The sequence below is a fragment of the Myxine glutinosa genome, chromosome 11, assembly GCF_964187855.1.
Source record: "Myxine glutinosa chromosome 11, kmMyxGlut1.1, whole genome shotgun sequence".
NCBI classification, from domain to species: Eukaryota; Metazoa; Chordata; class Myxini; order Myxiniformes; family Myxinidae; genus Myxine; species Myxine glutinosa.
Window position 1 is genome coordinate 104,781,747 of NC_136271.1, and position 19,236 is coordinate 104,800,982.

Below are 19,236 nucleotides of genomic sequence, written 5' to 3' on the forward strand. Positions count from 1 at the left end.
CACACGGCTTCAACCAGCATGGGGATCCGTGCACGGACTTTGGGGTATGTTACATTCAACTCACGTTTGGTGTATCGCGAGTTAATTGCTTTGAGGGCATTGGGGAATGATGGTACCATCACATATATTGTTCATTTGATGCAAGTGATATTTTCATTGTACTTTCTTTAAGAGTGTTATTATTGTGTATGTGAGAGTTATTAATACAATTACTTGTTTTGTTCTGCAATTGCATTGGTGTACTTTTACCATGGTTTATTAGAACACTCAAAATAACAAATCTTTCTGCCGCGTTCCTTCTAGAGCCTGAGGGGCACTGCAATCGGAGTTTGGGGAAGTAACACGTGACACTCGCTCAAGCTCATACATTTTGCATATATCTGTGTAACAACCTGCCTTACTGCACTCACTGTTGCTCTTTTCCTCCAGGCACATTCATTATCTTTCTTCCAGCACTTATTATTGAACCGTGCATCTGTCCATACTGTTTAACAGTGTCTGGCCAAACCACATGTCTAATTGTTTTGTACCAGTACCATTTTCACAATCCTTCAATGTTTTTGTTTCTCCAAAAGACCTGACCCACAGGTAAAAAAAGAAAAGAAAAAGAAGATGGTTCAAATGATAGATGTCACAAATAAACATTGGAACATTTTGAAAACTTAACCCAGAAAAAAAATAAAATAATCAATACCTACACTACAACTCCATAATGATCTCAAAACATTTAGAGAGAGCATCTGCACACACTTTGCTGAGGATTACAAATAAATGAATGAATGATCGTTTTTTTTAAGGGCATTTTCCCCGCTAGAGCGGGGGTTAGCCTTGCGGGCCCCATGACAATCATGGTTCCCTGTTTGAGGCAATGTTTTTATGGCTGGATGCCCTTCCTGACGCCAACCCTTAGTCGCCTCTTACGATGTGCAGGGATACAGTGTACCTATTCTAAACCGGGGTACACACCGGGATTACAGATGATAAGAAATAATAAATGAAAAGCTCACAGAACAAAAATCTGGGTCCTTTTCCTCTGGCTTGTCATCCTTGTCTTCTTCACATTCTGAGCTGCTTTGATGAAGCTCAGGCACAACCTCCATCACCTGCAGATAAATGTAGCATATAACTTCATTTCAAGGTTATTTTAAATGCAAAATTCAACTAGAGGTTCCAGGGAACCTGAACTCAACTGGTCTATATCAATATGGTTAGAATATGCATAATTGAACCACAAACTATATCGTTTATATGTGCTAAAAATATATGACAAAAATTGATTTTCAATATGGCCGCCCTGCCGCGCCCATTTTTGGGCGTGCAACGCCCAAATGCAATCCCAAACTAGTTTATGTCTTAAATGAATGAATGAATGAATGAATGATCGTTTTACGGCCATTTTCCCCACTAGAGTGGGGGTTAGCCTTGCGGGCCCCATGACAATCATGGTTCCATTTTTGAGGCAATGTTTTTATGGCCGGATGCCCTTCCTGACGCCAACCCTCAGTCACTTCTTACGACGTGCGGGGATACAGTGTACCTATTCTAACTCGGGGTACACACCGGGATCATTCATTCCAGCAAGCTGGTACTCAATTTGCCGACCTCAGAAGGATGACAGGCTGAGTCAACACCCCTGGTGTTAATTCAGCAATCGACCGGGATTCGAACCCAGGATCCTAGGATCCCAAGCCGGCACCCCAACCGCTAAGCCAACACCGGGCAACACCAGGCCAGCATCTTAAAGATGCTGCATAACAAGTTTCATCAAATTTGATCAATATTTGTGACTTTTAGAGCGGAGACGTCAAATTGTTTACAGACGACAGACAGACAGTCAGTCAGACAGACGACGGATAATGGACACTGGGTGTCGACAAAAACTCAGCTGGACATAGTCCAGTTGAGTTAATAAATCATTGTTTTACACAACAAATAGAAAAAAAACCACCAAAACAAATCAAAACGTGTAAATCACCGATACAAACAAAAAAAAACATGCGTAAATCACATATCTTACTATAATGCAGCGACTACATTATGTGGGTGAATGTAGCTATGTATAGAGCCGAAATATCGCTCTCTGGTGGTGTGTGTGCTAGCCGAGAAGTGGATGGGAACTGAAGGTAGAATTCAATTGTAAAGATATATGTAGCCACAAAACAATTTAATTTGAAACTAATTAAATAATGCAACTATCACAGAACATGGTTATACTAAGTAAAACCTGTGGGAATCCCACGGGCATGGACGTGTGTGACATTTGGACATCTTGATTTAGATGCTGCACATTAAATTTTACAAAATGGTTACTGGCAATTCATCAGAAACAGAAATGGTGTAATGAACACAATTTATTTATTTAACATAATATGTGACCCCTCACTCCTCTCTACCTGACACTCTCCTCTCTCCACCCTCACACTCCTCACACTCTCCTCCAATACCTCCTCACACTCCTCTCCAATACCTCCTGACACTCCTCTCCAATACCTCCTCACACTCCTCTCCAATCCCTCACACTCTTCTCCAATCCCTCACACTCCCCTCCAATCCCTCACACTCCCCTCCAATCGCTCCTCACTCTCCTCTCCAATCGGCCCTCACTCTCCAACTCCTTGCTCCTCACTCTCCAACCCCTAGCTCCTCGCTCTCCAAACCCAAGCTCCTCGCTCTCCAACCCCTAGGTCCTCGCTCTCCAACCCCTAGGTCCTCGCTCTCCAACCCCTAGGTCCTCGCTCTCCAACCCCTAGCTCCTCGCTCTCCAACCCCTAGCTCCTCGCTTTCCAACCCCTAGCTCCTCGCTTTCCAACCCCTAGCTCCTCGCTCTCCAACCCCTCGCTCCTCGCTCTCCAACCCCTAGCTCCTCGCTCTCCAACCCCTAGCTCCTCGCCCTCCAACCCCTAGCTCCTCGCTCTCCAACCCCTAGCTCCTCGCTCTCCATCCCCTCGCTCCTCGCTCTCCAACCCCTCGCTCCTCGCTCTCCAACCCCTCACTCCTTACTCCCCAACCCCTCACCCCTCACTCCCCAACCCCTCACTCCCCAACCCCTCACTCCTCTCCAACCCCTAGCTCCTCGCTCTCCAACCCCTAGCTCCTCGCTCTCCAACCCCTAGCTCCTCGCTCTCCAACCCCTAGCTCCTCGCTCTCCAACCCCTAGCTCCTCGCTCTCCAACCCCTCGCCCCTCGCTCTCCAACCCCTCGCTCCTCGCTCTCCAACCCCTAGGTCCTCGCTCTCCAACCCCTAGGTCCTCGCTCTCCAACCCCGTGCTCCTCGCTCTCCAACCCAGTGCTCCTCGCTCTCCAACCCCTCGCTCCCCAACCCCTCGCTCCTCGCTCTCCAACCCCTAGCTCCTCGCTCTCCAACCCCTAGCTCCTCGCTCTCCAACCCCTAGCTCCTCGCTCTCCAACCCCTAGCTCCTCGCTCTCCAACCCCTCACTCCTTACTCCCCAACCCCTCACCCCTCACTCCCCAACCCCTCACTCCCCAACCCCTCACTCCTCTCCAACCCCTAGCTCCTCGCTCTCCAACCCCTAGCTCCTCGCTCTCCAACCCCTAGCTCCTCGCTCTCCAACCCCTCGCTCCTCGCTCTCCAACCCCTCACTCCTTACTCCCCAACCCCTCACCCCTCACTCCCCAACCCCTCACTCCCCAACCCCTCACTCCTCTCCAACCCCTAGCTCCTCGCTCTCCAACCCCTAGCTCCTCGCTCTCCAACCCCTAGCTCCTCGCTCTCCAACCCCTAGCTCCTCGCTCTCCAACCCCTAGCTCCTCGCTCTCCAACCCCTCGCCCCTCGCTCTCCAACCCCTCGCTCCTCGCTCTCCAACCCCTAGGTCCTCGCTCTCCAACCCCTAGGTCCTCGCTCTCCAACCCCGTGCTCCTCGCTCTCCAACCCAGTGCTCCTCGCTCTCCAACCCCTCGCTCCTCGCTCTCCAACCCCTAGCTCCTCGCTCTCCAACCCCTAGCTCCTCGCTCTCCAACCCCTAGCTCCTCGCTCTCCAACCCCTAGCTCCTCGCTCTCCAACCCCTCGCTCCTCACTCTCCAACCCCTCGCCCCTCACTCTCCAATTTCTCGCTCCTCTCCAACCCCTAGCTCCTCGCTCCCCAACCCCTAGCTCCTCACTCTCCAACCCCTAGCTCCTCGCTCTCCAACCCCTAGCTCCTCGCCCTCCAACCCCTAGCTCCTCGCTCTCCAACCCATAGCTCCTCGCTCTCCAACCCTTAGCTCCTCGCTCTCCAACCCCGAGCTCCTCGCTCTCCAACCCCTAGCTCCTCGCTCTCCAACCCCTAGCTCCTCGCTCTCCAACCCCTAGCTCCTCGCTCTCCAACCCCTAGCTCCTCGCTCTCCAACCCCTAGCTCCTCGCTCTCCAACCCCTAGCTCCTCGCTCTCCAACCCCTAGCTCCTCGCTCTCCAACCCCGAGCTCCTCGCTCTCCAACCCCGAGCTCCTCGCTCTCCAACCCCTCGCTCCTCGCTCTCCAACCCCTCGCTCCTCAACCCCTCGCTCCTCAACCCCTAAGCTCCTCGCTTTCCAACCCCTAGCTCCTCGCTCTCCAACCCCTCGCTCCTCGCTCTCCAACCCCTAGCTCCTCGCTCTCCAACCCCTAGCTCCTCGCTCTCCAACCCCTCGCTCCTCGCTCTCGAACCCCTCGCTCCTCACTCTCCAACTCCTCGCTCTCCAACCCCTCGCTCCTCGCTCTCCAACCCCTCGCTCCTCAACCCCTAAGCTCCTCGCTCTCCAACCCCTGGATCCTCGCTCTCCAACCCCTAGCTCCTCTCTCTCCAACCCCTCGCTCCTCGCTCTCGAACCCCTCGCTCCTCGCTCTCGAACCCCTCGCTCCTCACTCTCCAACCCCTAGCTCCTCACTCTCCAACCCCTAGCTCCTCGCTCTCCAACCCCTAGCTCCTCGCTCTCCAACCCCGAGCTCCTCGCTCTCCAACCCCTCGCTCCTCGCTCTCCAACCCCTCGCTCCTCGCTCTCCAACCCCTGGATCCTCGCTCTCCAACCCCTAGCTCCTCGCTCTCCAACCCTTCGCTCCTCGCTCTCGAACCCCTCGATCCTCACTCTCCAACTCCTCGCTCCGCACTCTCCAACCCCTCGCTCCTCACTCTCCAACCCCTCGCTCCCCACTCTCCAACTCCTCGCTCTCCAACCCCTCGCTCCTCACTCTCCAACCCCTCACTACTCTCCAATTTCTCGCTCCTCTCCAACCCCTAGCTCCTCACTCTCAACCCCGAGCTCCTCACTCTCCAACCCCTAGCTCCTCACTCTCCAACCCCATATCTCCTGACTGTCCAACTCCTCGCTCTCCAACCCCTCGCTCCTCAATCTCCAACCCCTCACTCCTCTCCAATTTCTCGATCCTCTCCAACCCCTAGCCCCTCACTCCCCAAACCCTAGCTCCTCACTCCCCAACCCCTAGCTCCTCACTCCCCAACCCCTAGCTCCTCACTCCCCAACCCCTAGCTCCTCACCCTCCAACCCCTAGCTCCTCCTTGCTCTCCAACCCCTCGCTCCTCTCCAACCCTCCTCATCGTTGTTGCAGCAGCATCCTTTGCGAATCTGTGATCACGTTCGTCGAGGGTCTCGTTCTCCCGTCTCGTTCTGTTTCTTGCTGCAGTCTAGTGGGTTCACCCATGGGAATCCCACGGGCATGGACATGTGTGACATTTGGACATCTTGTTTAGATGCTGCACATTAAATTTTACAAAATAGTTTCTGGCAATTCATCAGATCCAGAAATGGTGTAATGAACACAATTAATTTATTTCACATAATATGTGACCCCTCACTCCTCTCCACCTGACACTCTCCTCTCTCCACCCTCACGCCTCTCCAATCCCACTCCTCCTCACACTCCTCTCCAATACTTCCTCACACTCCTCTCCAATACTTCCTCACACTCCTCTCCAATACTTCCTCACACTCCTCTCAAATACTTCCTCACACTCCTCTCAAATACTTCCTCACACTCCTCTCAAATACTTCCTCACACTCCTCTCAAATACTTCCTCACACTCCTCTCAAATACTTCCTCACACTCCTCTCAAATACTTCCTCACACTCCTCTCAAATACTTCCTCACACTCCTCTCAAATACTTCCTCACACTCCTCTCAAATCCCTCACACTCCTCTCCAATCCCTCACACTCCTCTCCAATCCCTCACACTCCTCTCCAATCCCTCACACTCCTCTCCAATCCCTCACACTCCTCTCCAATCCCTCACACTCCTCTCCAATCCCTCACACTCCTCTCCAATCTCTCACACTCCTCTCCAATCCCTCACACTCCTCTCCAATCCCTCACACTCCTCTCCAATCCCTCACACTCCTCTCCAATCCCTCACACTCCTCTCCAATCCCTCACACTCCTCTCCAATCCCTCACACTCCTCTCCAATCCCTCACACTCCTCTCCAATCCCTCACACTCCTCTCCAATCCCCCACACTCCTCTCCAATTCCTCACACTCCTCTCCAATTCCTCACACTCCTCTCCAATTCCTCACACTCCTCTCCAATTCCTCACACTCCTCTCCAATTCCTCACACTCCTCTCCAATTCCTCACACTCCTCTCCAATTCCTCACACTCCACTCCAATTCCTCACACTCCCCTCCAATTCCTCACACTCCCCTCCAATTCCTCACACTCCTCTCCAATCGCTCCTCACTCTCCTCCAATCGCTCCTCACTCTCCTCTCCAATCGCTCCCCACTCTCCTCTCCAATCGCTCCTCACTCTCCTCTCCAATTGGCCCTCACTTTTCAACTCCTTGCTCCTCACTCTCCAACCCCTAGCTCCTCGCTCTCCAACACCGAGCTCCGAGCTCTCCAACACCGAGCTCCTCGCTCTCCAACCCCTCGCTCTTCACTCTCCAAACCCTCGCCCCTCACTCTCCAACTCCTCACTCCTCTCCCGTCTCATTCATTTTGGAAATGGAAGTTTCCACGCAACGCATGAATTGTCACGATCCTCAAGAGGAAGTGTCTCATAATCATCAAATGACAAATGGTAAGTAAATTACATTGTGAAAATTAAAGATTTCAAATAAACCTATTTAAAGTGTATGCGCACATAACTAATTTTAAAAAACGAAGAAATATCTCTCGGTAATTTCCTGAAACATATTTTAGTTTTTACTTCCGGAAAATAATGTTGATTGAAATAAGAATGAAGAAATATATGTCTTTTTGTGACGACTGTCTTCAAAAGTAAAAGTAATATGTCAACGGAAAAGAAAAAGTGAATTTTTAATGTATGTCGACATTTTCCAAGACTGTTATTTTAGGTGGTGTATTTTCGTGCATCATCGTGGCGTGATTTAAATATATATATCTCTGCATTTTCCCGTGTGTGCGTGAATGTTCTCAATTATTTCTGACACCGAGTCTAAAACCATCGATAAAAATTAAATCAGATGGTGAATTCGAGATAAAATCGTGAGGGTGACTCAATGAATGGGCTTTATTTTACAGGCCTTTGAGTATTCATTTCGTTCTATAAACGGAAACTTTCATGGGATTCTCTTCCCGTTTTTTTTTTTTTTCAACAGAGTCTAAAACTATGTTAGCGACTTAAAAATGAAATGATATATCGAATTAGAGTTGAAATAAAGCTGTGAGAGAGAGAGAGAAAGACAGCACGGGCCTAACGAAACAGGCTTCAAAGCTATTCGAGTTAATAAAATGGTGGATATTTGTTTACATGAAGCCTCTCCCAGAATGGGTGGAGCTACTGTCTAAACGGAGTAAGCCACACCCCCGGACAGACAGACAGACAGAATCACCGTAGCCTATTATTATAATATAGATAAGCTGTTTGAGAAGAACAGTACTCAAGTGCCCATCGTAGAGGGGCCCTGCAAGGAGTAAAAACCCCAAAACCATCACATGTAAATCACAAATAAAAACAAAAAACATCAAAACATGTAAAGTACAAAAAACCAAAACAATGTGTATAACATGTAAAAACAACAAATCATTTAAATGTGTAAATCACATAAAAACGAAAACAAACATCACAATGTGTAAATCACATATAAAAGCAATAAATCATCAATGATCTCTCCGACTCTCTGGAAAATGCTCTCTATCTCTTTGCTGATGACTCCACTCTCTGCCGCTCTAGATCTCAACCCTCAGATCGACAGGCAGCAGCCTCTTCACTCTCTGCAGACCTGGACAAAATCACAAACTGGTCAAACAAGTGGAACATGTCTTTCAATCTTGACAAATCCCACACTCTCACTTTGTCTCTCCGTAAAGACCGTCTGGACAACCCTCCCATCTACTTTCTCAACAATCCTCTCAAAGAAGTTCTGTCAATCAAGCTTTTGGGTCTCACCATCTGCCATGATCTTTCCTGGGAAAACCACATTTCCAAGCTGGCCTCCAAAGCCAGTCCCCGACTGGGCATCCACCGTTGTGTGAAGTCCTTTCTGGGCATTTCTGAACTCTTCACCACCTACAAGGCTTTCATCCGCAGCTCAATGGAATACTGCTTTCCCCTCTGGGAAAAAGTTCTGTCCTTGGGCATTTCTGAATGCCTTGGTTGGTGGTCGTTCTATCTTGTACCGACTCCTCTCTGGCCTTGCTCCCCCTGCTGTGCCTTGTCCTGTGCTCTGCCCCCAAATATTCCTGCAGGATGCATAAGATCTGCCAGCAACCCTCTTCTGGTAAAACTGCCAAAATCAAAACTGTCTGCTCACCTTCACTCTTTCATTCCTCTTTTCTCCCGCCTCTGGAACAAACTCCCTCACTCGCTTCAATCCCACTCCTCCCTCCAGGTCTTTAAAACAGCTGTTCACCATCTCTTATCTTCCCCCATCCAAAACCTTGATCTTTTCTGCCCCCGCTAATTCACCCCAGATCCACTTTTTTGAAATACCAACTTCTTTCCTGGAAGTCATTGCAGTGTCGCTGTGTTTTATACTTCTGCCACCTCCCCCCCAAGCCCTCTCCCTCCCTCAGATCTCCCGATGTCCCTGCTCTCAAATGTTGTGTTTGTGTGTTTCCCCCTCTCTCCCCATCTTGTCGACCGCTCCCCTTATTATATTGTTACGGTTCTCCGCCGCCCTTCTTCCCCTTACCAAGGGGGGATTAAATCCCCTTGTTCTTTCTGAGCTTGGCGGAACCGAGAGACTTGAAACGCCTCTTCCGGACAAACGCAAGGTAGGGTTTCAGGACCAAGTCTCGCTCGTACCTAAATCCCTGCGCCGCCACGGAAGCGGGGAAGCAAGCCTCGCACGAGCCACATGTGATTTGGGTACACCGAGCGGATTGAGTACCACGTGGTCCGTGCAGTCTTAGTAGTGGAACTCGATTCGAGCGGTTTTATTCGTACCACGCTTAGTCAATGAGGAAATCACAAGGACGATCGAATGGAAAAGGAAGAACACATGTTTAGTTATTACTCCCACACGTATATACAATGATCGGTGGACGCTGAGACACAGAGCAGCACTTAGTCAGTCTTATTCTTAACTCTCAGACCTGGGCCCGTCACACTCACACAGGGGATTGCAGGCAGGTTGATGTTCCGGCCAAACGCGTCGTCGTGGTCGTCCAGGAACAGCCCCGTCCGGCTCTCCACGGTCCCAGCACGTCCCGCGAAGATGGCACGCCGGCGGTGGAAGGATCTTCGTAGCGCGTCTCCCGAACAAAAGGCAGTCGATGAGGTAAGAAGGAAAATACGCGTCTCCCAGCGCGGCTGGCGGTTACACAGCGTGTCATTACTCGCGTAGCTTAATGCACTGTACGCGGCTCGGCTTCAAGCTCATTGGCACGTTGCTTTATATTAGCACGTATCTTGGTTCAATGCACGTCTTTCTCCACTCGCGTATCTCTCAAAGTCCACTTCGGCTCACTGCGCTGCTGGAACTCAACTCTCAACCGCTGGTGCTCACTGCTTGGTCCTTTGATGCTCTAACTCAACTGCGAGTCCTTTGACGCTCAGTCCTCTTACTGCTGCGAGTCCTTTGATGCTCAGTCCTCCTCATCAGTCCTTCTCGCGCGAGTCCTCTCGGGGACTTTGCGCAACGCTTATATACAGTCACGTGAAAAAGTAAGTACACCCCATGTAAAGTTTTGACTTTTTCAACATATTTCAACATCCAGCTATTTGATCTTCATTTCAACAATATTGACAAATAAAGGTGATATAATACAACAAATATCATGAAACTTTTACATTTTGTAGTCCATTGTATAATTTAAATAAACATAAATGCATATTTTGCATGTGGAAAAAGTAAGTACACCCTTGGCTCTAATAGGTGGGATTGCCCCCTTTGGCAGAAACAACCTCAAGTAGGCGTTTCTTATAACTGTCTACCAGTCTCTGACATGGACTGGGAGAAATTTTTGCCGACTCCTACATGCAGAATTCTTTCAGCTGTGCGATATTTGAGGGGTTTCTTGCATGCACAGCTCATTTCAAATCCCCCCACAACATCTCGATGGGATTTAAATCCGGGCTCTGACTTGGCCATTCCAGAACCCTCCATTTCTTTCTTTTCAGCCATTCCTTGGTGGATTTACTGGTATGTTTAGGGTCATTGTCATGTTGCAAGGTCCACCTTCGGTTGAGCTTCAACTTTCCGACAGATGGCCTCACATTATCCTCAAGCACCCTCTGGTACAATGAAGAATTCATAGTGGATTCTATGATGGTGAGCTGCCCAGGCCCTAATGCAGCAAAGCTGCCCTAAACCATAATATTTCCACCACCATGCTTTACAGTTGGTATCAGGTTCTTGTGGTGAAATGCTGTCTTTGGTTTTCGCCAAACATGTCTTCTGGTACTGTGGCCAAATAGCTCTACCTTTGACTCATCTGTGCAGAGCACATTGTTACAGAAGTGCTGGTCTTTGCCTAGGTGTTAATTGGCAAACTTTAGTCTTGCCCTGATGTTCTTTCTGGACAGCAAAGGTTTCCTCCTGGCACACCTCCCATGTAGATCAAATTTGTGCAGCCTCTTTCTAATGGTAGACACGTGCACTTTGACATCAACCGTGGCAAGAGCTACCTGTAGGTCCCGTGATGACATTTTGGGGTTCTTCGAGACTTCTTTCAGCATTTTGCGGTCTGCTCTTGGGCTGAACTTGCTGGGGCGGCCTGGCCTGAACAAGTTGGCAGTTGTTTGGAATCTTCTCCACTTGGAGATGATCTTCCAGACAGTCGAATGATTCATTTCAAATTGTTTGGAGATCTTTTTAAAATCCCTTCCCAGACTCGTAGGCATCTATAACCTTCTTTCTGAAGGCCTCAGAGAGCTCTTTTGATCTCAGCATGGTGACGCCGCACACTTCAACAACAAAGAGCAAACCAAACGAAATGTCTGAGGTTTAAATAAGACAGGTTCCTCCAAGGTCCTCTCTAACGATGTTCTAATCATTTGCACCTGAGCTGGTGCACCTGATTCTAATTTTAGGTATTTGAAGTAGTGATAAATGTAGGGGTGTACTTACTTTTTCCACATGCGAAATTTGCATTTATGTTTATTTAAATTATACAATTGACTACAAAATGTAAATGATTCATGATATTTGTTATATTATATCACCTTTATCTATCAATATTGTTGAAATGAAGATAAAATAGCTGTATGTTGAAATATGTTGAAAAAGTCAAAACTTTACATGGGGTGTACTTACTTTTTCACATGACTGTAGATACGCGCCGAACCTTCTCGAACCCTCTCGAACCTTCCAACCACGCCCTGTGACGCAGTGCTGCCGCCACACCCTCTGAGCCTTGATTGGCGGCTCGCGCTTACCGTCAGCTCCTCTGCCACCCTCATTCGGCCCCGCCCCGACCCTCCCAGGCCTGCCTCGTGTTAATTTGCGCCAAAATTAACCAAAGTCAGCACAAAGAGGCATGAGGCTAGGGAGGCTGGATAGTCAGTAGAAGTAGGACCTATTCTCCTTACTCTACTCAATGCAGAACTAACATAGGAAAAGGACTAAGCTCACAAATACTAAGAGATAACTACACTATCACGAGGCTACATGTTGCTTGTGTGACTAACTATGAGGGGGAAATTTAACCTTTATTATACTGACTGTTACCAAAACTCAAAACCGCAACACTACCCTTCTCCCTCGTCAGACTCATCCCCGAGTCGAACCTACAAAAATTGGAACGACCCGTTTTGAGAAAGATTTGGGAACTAACTTTTACATTTACAAGTGACATATAGATGTGGTTCCCTCTAACGTTAGTCTAACCCGTGGGTGTGACAGTTTTAAAACACTAAATATGTCCCACCTACTGAGTAGTAAATATGAGTAGCTACTCTAACAGAATCACGCCCACAATTAACAGAATCCGGAATTTGTTAAACTAAACATATAGCCAGTGGGCAGCATTTTTATATACAAGCACAAAAACTTACTTATTTACAGTTCTATGACCCAGGACCTGTCCTTTTTGGAAAGAAGATTGGAGGGGAGAGAAAGCACAGCAAAGCACAAAAACACACTCAATTCATATTTGCTGCTTGCCTCTTGCTTCTTGCATCTTCTTCTTGCATCTTCTGTGTGCACATATCAAACCGGCAAGCCCCCGGACCGGCATACAGGCCATTCCTGCTCGTCAGGGCTAAATAAACTTTCAAATCTTCTCGTCCCTAGCACACCATAATAAAAACACACAAAGAACTGTGTTTATTGTATTCTGCCAGCAGGGTGAACCCTATGTGGTCCGACTGCGTGGCATTCATGCCACTCAAAACAAGTGGTCCGAAGATGCAAGGTGAATTTGCAGCAAAGTGCTACACAGGTGAGGTGTAAGGCCACAAAACCTGTGGTCCATAAGTGTAATGTGCAGCAAAGTGTTGGTGGCAGCAAGGTGCTGCACAGGTGCAGCAAAGTTACAACAAAAGGATATGGCAGCAAAGTGCCATGCAGTTCGGCTGCACAGCTGTAGTAAAGTGCAGCAGGGATGCTGCATGGGTCGATGGTGATGCACAGTTCCACCTCTAAAATGGTCCTGGGGTGGGGGGGAGAGACAAAGCACGACCAGCAAAGCGGAAAGGGCACAAAGGTACACAGCAAAACAAGGTAATGCAGCATGAGGGGCGCGGAAGAGCGAGCAAGAGCAAGCTCGTCCCTAACCGTCCGTACCCCCCAATGTGTGCTTACATTACCCTAGCCCTTCCCTGTATTTACAAATTCGTTTCTATGTCTTGTCTCCCATATCCCCCTCTATTTCAAATTCGTCTCCCAATCCCTCCCAGGAAGGAATGGAACAAACACAATGTCCTCTTACGTCATGATGCGTCTTACACTCAAATCGTTCACTTGGTCTTGGTGCGAAGCTTCGTCCTCCTTGGTGAATGGCTGTGGATGGCGCGAAAGGGATTTCTCTCATCCTAACTACTCTACTGACATTTACTTTTAAACTACCCGGGGTCGTACCCTGCCATTCGGCCATCTTTAAACTATGTGGTTCTAAAAACCGAATCCCCATTGACCACTCTGCGGTGCCTTACGAATTTGGGTCTCACTCCCCAATTTTTCTTACTGTGCCCTTGCATAATTTCGGGGCTGGGTCGTGTGGCTCCACTAGCAGGTCCAACTACCTGCACACCTCCGCCACTGAAGTCGCCACCTGAGCTTACCTGCTCCTGCGACTACATAAACTGGGGAAGGCCCCTCCTGGCTCTTTACCCCTCTGATGCCCTCCTTGGCATTGGGCAACCCGGGTCCTTCCCTTGGATCCTCGGGCCCCACTCAACAACTCACAACTACCCTAACTGGCTCCCAGAGCCAACCTGCGGCCTCACCTGGCCAACAACTACCAGTGGCGGAGTGCCCCAATAACCATACGCACCAATTAAACCACACGCCCAGCCATTTCACTGACTCATGCACCCTCCAAAGCTCTACTTTGCCACTACATGCACCACAGGTGTCAATATCCATACAAATTTACCTAAGCCCACTACCTGACTTTACACTACCCACCCCGGGCATCCGTGAATGGGTTCCATCTCCCCCCCATTCACTCCTTCACACCACGCATTCCACACCTTTTATTCCCACACCAAGCATTCCACACTTTTACTTTCACACACCATTTTTCATACACTTCAACACAACTCCATTTGTCTTACTCACAATTCCTGGTTATTCTCACACAATTCCTCAAACACACAGCATCATCTATCTAGCTGCTTTTCCACTAAAACTCGTGCTTCCCCGTCATCCCTTTACACAAAGCACACCCTTCGTCATTATCATCCTTCTAATCTCTCTACGTCCCCACTACAGTACAAATGTCACTACTTAATTCTCATGTCCTCTACTGTCATCTAATTCCCTATCAATTATGCTAGCCCTCCCTCGGCTAGCTTTGGTGCCCCATGGAGGTAACCATCGCTGCCCCCCCCATGTGCTTAACACTGCCATCCCCTAAACTAATGCTCATGGGCCCGGATCATGTGAGGAATGGTTAAACTACCATCCCCCCACGTAGGGCACACTATCCTCATTCGTCCATTACACTTGAGCCTCTCCAAGTGGGAATACATTGTCACAGCTCGGCTTCGAAAGGCCGAGCGATCCATTCAGGTGGTTTGTCTACTGTAGGTTGGGTCCGTCTGGCATTTTCGATCCAGGGGAGGAGGCATGGATGGGCCGAGGTTCAGGGCCCCATCCCTGCACGGGGCCTCGCAGTCCCACGCACGATGGCCCAACCGCCCGCGGTCGGAGCACCGCATCCGCCAGGAGGCGCGGCTCCGAACTCTCCTACCTCCCCTTGAACCTCGCCGTTTGCCTTTGCCGCCACGGCGCGGCACCAACCATACAGGGCGGGGGCCGGCACGAATCGTGCATGTCGGTCCTTGTGACAGGGCCATGGCATCGATCCCCGCCGGTCCCTGCCGCACACAACTCACCGAGGGCTCACGTCGGCTATCCGTCGCGCTAGACGCTACCCCGGTCTGTGTCGACGCTCGAGCCGCGCTCTCACCACTCGTGACCCACTCCGCACTCGCACACCGAGGCGCCCCCATACACTCCAAACATTCTGTTACAGCACTCTCCTTCCACGTCCGCTGGTGTGCATTCTCCCTCGCACACCGTACTCGCACCTGCACACCTGGGCGCACTCATACCTTCCACACAATCCGCCACACGCTTTTCTGTCACACACTCTAACACTCACGGGTGTGCACTCTCCTGTTGCACACCCAATCCTTGCATACTCTTTTTCCATGCACTCTTCTCGTGCACACTCTGTAACACACTCTCCTCCGACACATTCCGGCGCACACTTTTCTCGCTCACCCTCGCGCTCCGGTGCACACTTTTCTCTCACGCGCACGCCAGTCGCCCTCGTACACCGCACAATGGACCTTCCACGACCACCCAGGTTTCGTCTCGATCCAAAGCACGCCAAAACCCTTTTCGCGCCAAACACACTCGCGCCATTATACCTCACCGTGGGGACCTTCTTTTCCGCCAGCAGCACCTGCAAACTTTTCATTTTGTTAGCAAGCACGACATCACGATGTGAACACAAACTTTGAGTACATTCCAATACTTCCATCGATTTAATTTCTGATTCTGTCGTCTCTGTGGCCCCAATTATTGTTTCCTCTACAATTTGAATTATTTCTTTTTACTCGACGATGGTCGGCACCAATAATATTTTCTTGTCCAATTCGGCGGCCGTCAGCTCTTTTACACCACGTGTCGCGATTTCTATACTCCCGGTCAACTTAGCTGTGCTCTCCCCAACCTCGCTCCCCACATCGCTTCACCCCGTTGCGTCCCAATGCGACCTCGTCGCTCAACCAGCGCCCAATGTCCTTCCCCAATTCTTTTATTTCCCGGATGTATTTGTCCCCCATTTCTTTCCTTTCCCGGGTGGATTTGTCACTTTGGGCGTCCATTGTTTCTTTCAATTCGCCCTGCCTTGCTTCGTCCCTCATTTTATTCATTTCTTCTCCCATATACGCCCTGAGTTGTACCATAAAAAGGGCCATATCCATTGGCGCTGCGGGCTCAGCTTCCGCTGCCACGTGCGAGGCGCCGCCATTTTCTACCCCTGCTGCCAGCCCATCAATTCTTCCTTCATCTACCCTCTCTTCCTGTGGGTCCTGGGTCATTAATTCTTCATTTTCTACCTCATCTACCCCCACCGGCATTCGACCGCCTTGACTAGCCAAGGTACGAATGTACAATTTTGGATTTTAAAAACTAAATTTTGGTCGCTCGTAATTTGGAGCCAATTAGTCCAAAAAAATTTGGTTAGGGTTCCAAATCCCATTCCCGGACACCAAATGTTACGGCCAATATGTACAATTGGTGTCTAAAATCTTTTTCCAGGGTTCCAAATCCCACTCCCGACACCAAATGTTACGGTTCTCCGCCGCCCTTCTTCCCCTTACAAAGGGGGGATTAATCCCCTTGTTCTTTCTGGACTTGGCGGAACCGAAAGACTTGAAACGCCTCTTCCGGACAAACGCAAGGTAGGGTTTCGGGACCAAGTCTCGCTCATACCTAAATCCCTGCGCCGCCACGGAAGCGGGGAAGCAAGCCTCGCAAGAGCCACGTGTGATTTGGTACACCGAGCAGATTGAGTACCACGTGGTCCATGCAGTCTTAGTCGGGGAACCCGATTCGAGCTGTTTTATTCGTACCACGCTTAGTCAATGAGGAAATCACGAGGACGATCGAATGGAAAAGGAAGAACACAGGTTTAATTATTACTCCCACACGTATATACAATGATCGGTGGATGCAGAGACACAGAGCAGCACTTAGTCAGTCTTATTCTTAACCTCCCAGACTCGGGCCCGTCACACTCACACAGGGGATTGCAGGCAGGTTGATGTTCCGGGCAAACACGTCGACGTGGTCGTCCAGGAACGGCCCCGTCTGGCTGTCCACGGTCCCAGCACGTCCCGCGAAGATGGCAAGCCGGCGGTGGAAGGATCTTCATGGCGCGTCTCCCGAACAAAAGGCAGTCGATGAGGTAAGAAGGAAAATACGCGTCTCCCAGCGCGGCTGGCGGTTACACAGCGCGTTATTTTATTACTCGCGTAGCTTAATGCACTGTACGCGGCTCGGCTTCAAGCTCAATGGCACGTTGCTTTATATTTGCGCATATCCTGGTTCAATGCGCGTCTTTCTCCACTCGCGTATCTCTCAAAGTCCTCTTCGGCTCACCGTGCTGCTGGAACTCAACTCTCAACCGCTGGTGCTCAGTCCTTTGACGCTCTCACTCGACTGCGAGTCCTTTGACGCTCAGTCTTCTTACTGCTGCGAGTCCTTTGACGCTCAGTCCTCCTCATCAGTCCTTCTCGCGCGAGTTCTCTCGGGGGCTTTGTGCAACGCTTATATAGATACGCCCCGAACCTTCTCGAACCCTCTCGAACCTTCCAACCACGCCCTGTGACGCAGTGCTGCCGCCACACCCTCTGAGCCCTGCTTGGCGGCTCGCGCTTACCGTCAGCTCCTCTGCCACCCTCATTCGGCCCCGTCCCGACCCTCCTAGGCCTGCCTCGTGTTAATTTGCGCCAAAATGAACCAAAGTCAGCACAAAGAGGCATGAGGCTAGGGAGGCTGGATAGTCAGTAGAAGTAGGACCTAATCTCCTTACTCTACTCAAGGCAGAACTAACATAGGAAAAGGACTATGCTCACAAATACTAAGAGATAACTACACTATCGCGAGGCTATATGTTGCTTGTGTGACGAACTATGAGGGGGAAATTTAACCTTTATTATACTGACTGTTACCAAAACTCTAAACCGCAACAATATGTTATATGTGTCTGTTTGATTTTTTTTGTGTGATTAATGTTAGTTCTTTCACGAGCCTCGATCTTGTATACAAAAAAAAAAAAAAAACCCTCCTCCCTCAGCCCTCTCTCTTCCACAGATCTACCAACGTCCCTGTTCTCCACTGCTGATGTGCTTATATATGCTTTCCTCTCTCTACTCCTCTTATCTCCCGCTCCCTTTATTGTATGTTTTATGTGTCTGTGCATGTTTTCGTGTGTAATGTGTTAGCTCTTACACGAGACTCGACTCTGTATACCAAAAAAAAAAAAAAAAAATCATTAAAATGTTTAAATCGCATAAAAACCAAAAAAAACATCACAATGTGTAAATCAAATATAAAAACTAAAAGGGCATTTGGTAGAGCGCATACCTCCACCAGGCTGAACATTTTATGGTGTCTATAACTGAACAGTTTATGGTTTCTTCAACAAAAATGAAATTGATTCTTTCTCGTCACACACCCAATCTGTCCACAAAGTTTCGTCCAAATCCGACCATAACCTTTTGAGATATTGTGCTACATATCGATTTTAGCCCTTTCACTGAATGGTGAAGAATCACTTAAAAGATTTAATCATTCTCACATCCGAATCCATATTCAGATCTTCACCAAAATCGAATCGATTCGGTCTTGTCACACACCCAACCTGTCCAAGTTTCATCCAAATCAGTCCCTAACTTTTTGAGATATCTTGCTATATATCGTTTTTGGCCCTATCTCCCAATGGTGAAGAATCACTTAAAAAATTATGTTTGCCGGATCCGGATCTGAATCTTCACCAAAACCTAATCATTTTGTCCTCGTCATATACGCTACCTCTCCGCCAGATTTCATCCGAATATGTCCACAACTTTTTGAGATATCTTGTTCATGAACACTGAACAGACAGACAGACAAATAGACAAACAGACAAACAGACAAACAAACAGACAGTGGTGAAAACATAACCTCATCCACCTTCGGTGGCAGAGGTAACAACAAATCATTAAAATGTGTAAATCACATTTTTTTTAAAAAACATCACAATGTGTAAATCACATAAAAAACTAAAAAACCTCACAATACATAAATCACATACAAAAACAACAAATCATTAAAATGTGTAAATCACATTTTAAAAAAGTACATCACAATGTGTAAATCACATAAAAACAACAAATTAAAATGTGTAAATCACATAAAAACCAAAAAGCCTCACAATGTGTAAATCAAATACAAAAACAGCAAATCATTAAAATGAGCAAATCACATTTTTTTTAAATTACAATGTGTAAATCACATATAAAAACAGCTAATCATTAAAATGTGTAAATCACATAAAAACAAAAAAACATCACATGTAAATCTCTACGTATATATAAAAACGAAAAGCACGGTCCTATGTCTTTTAATTATGTGCTGTTTGAACATCAGTTGCACCCTGACGACACATACACCTAGTG

The 19,236-nt window shown here is 48.6% G+C and overlaps 1 protein-coding gene across 16 annotated transcripts in view; it reads right to left on the bottom strand.

Annotated features, from left to right (window-relative positions):
* The window catches only part of USP48 (ubiquitin specific peptidase 48), a 250,247-nt gene that overhangs the window by 32,388 nt on the left and 198,623 nt on the right, over positions 1–19,236 (bottom strand). For all 16 annotated transcript variants that reach the window (XR_013625012.1, XR_013625013.1, XR_013625011.1 and 13 more), the window contains one exon: positions 1,008–1,103. Coding sequence is in view for 12 of the 16 variants with exons in the window: in XM_078786944.1 (XP_078643070.1) it covers positions 1,008–1,103 (96 nt within the window). In the remaining 4 variants the exon portion in view is untranslated. The remainder of the gene's footprint in view (positions 1–1,007; positions 1,104–19,236) is intronic.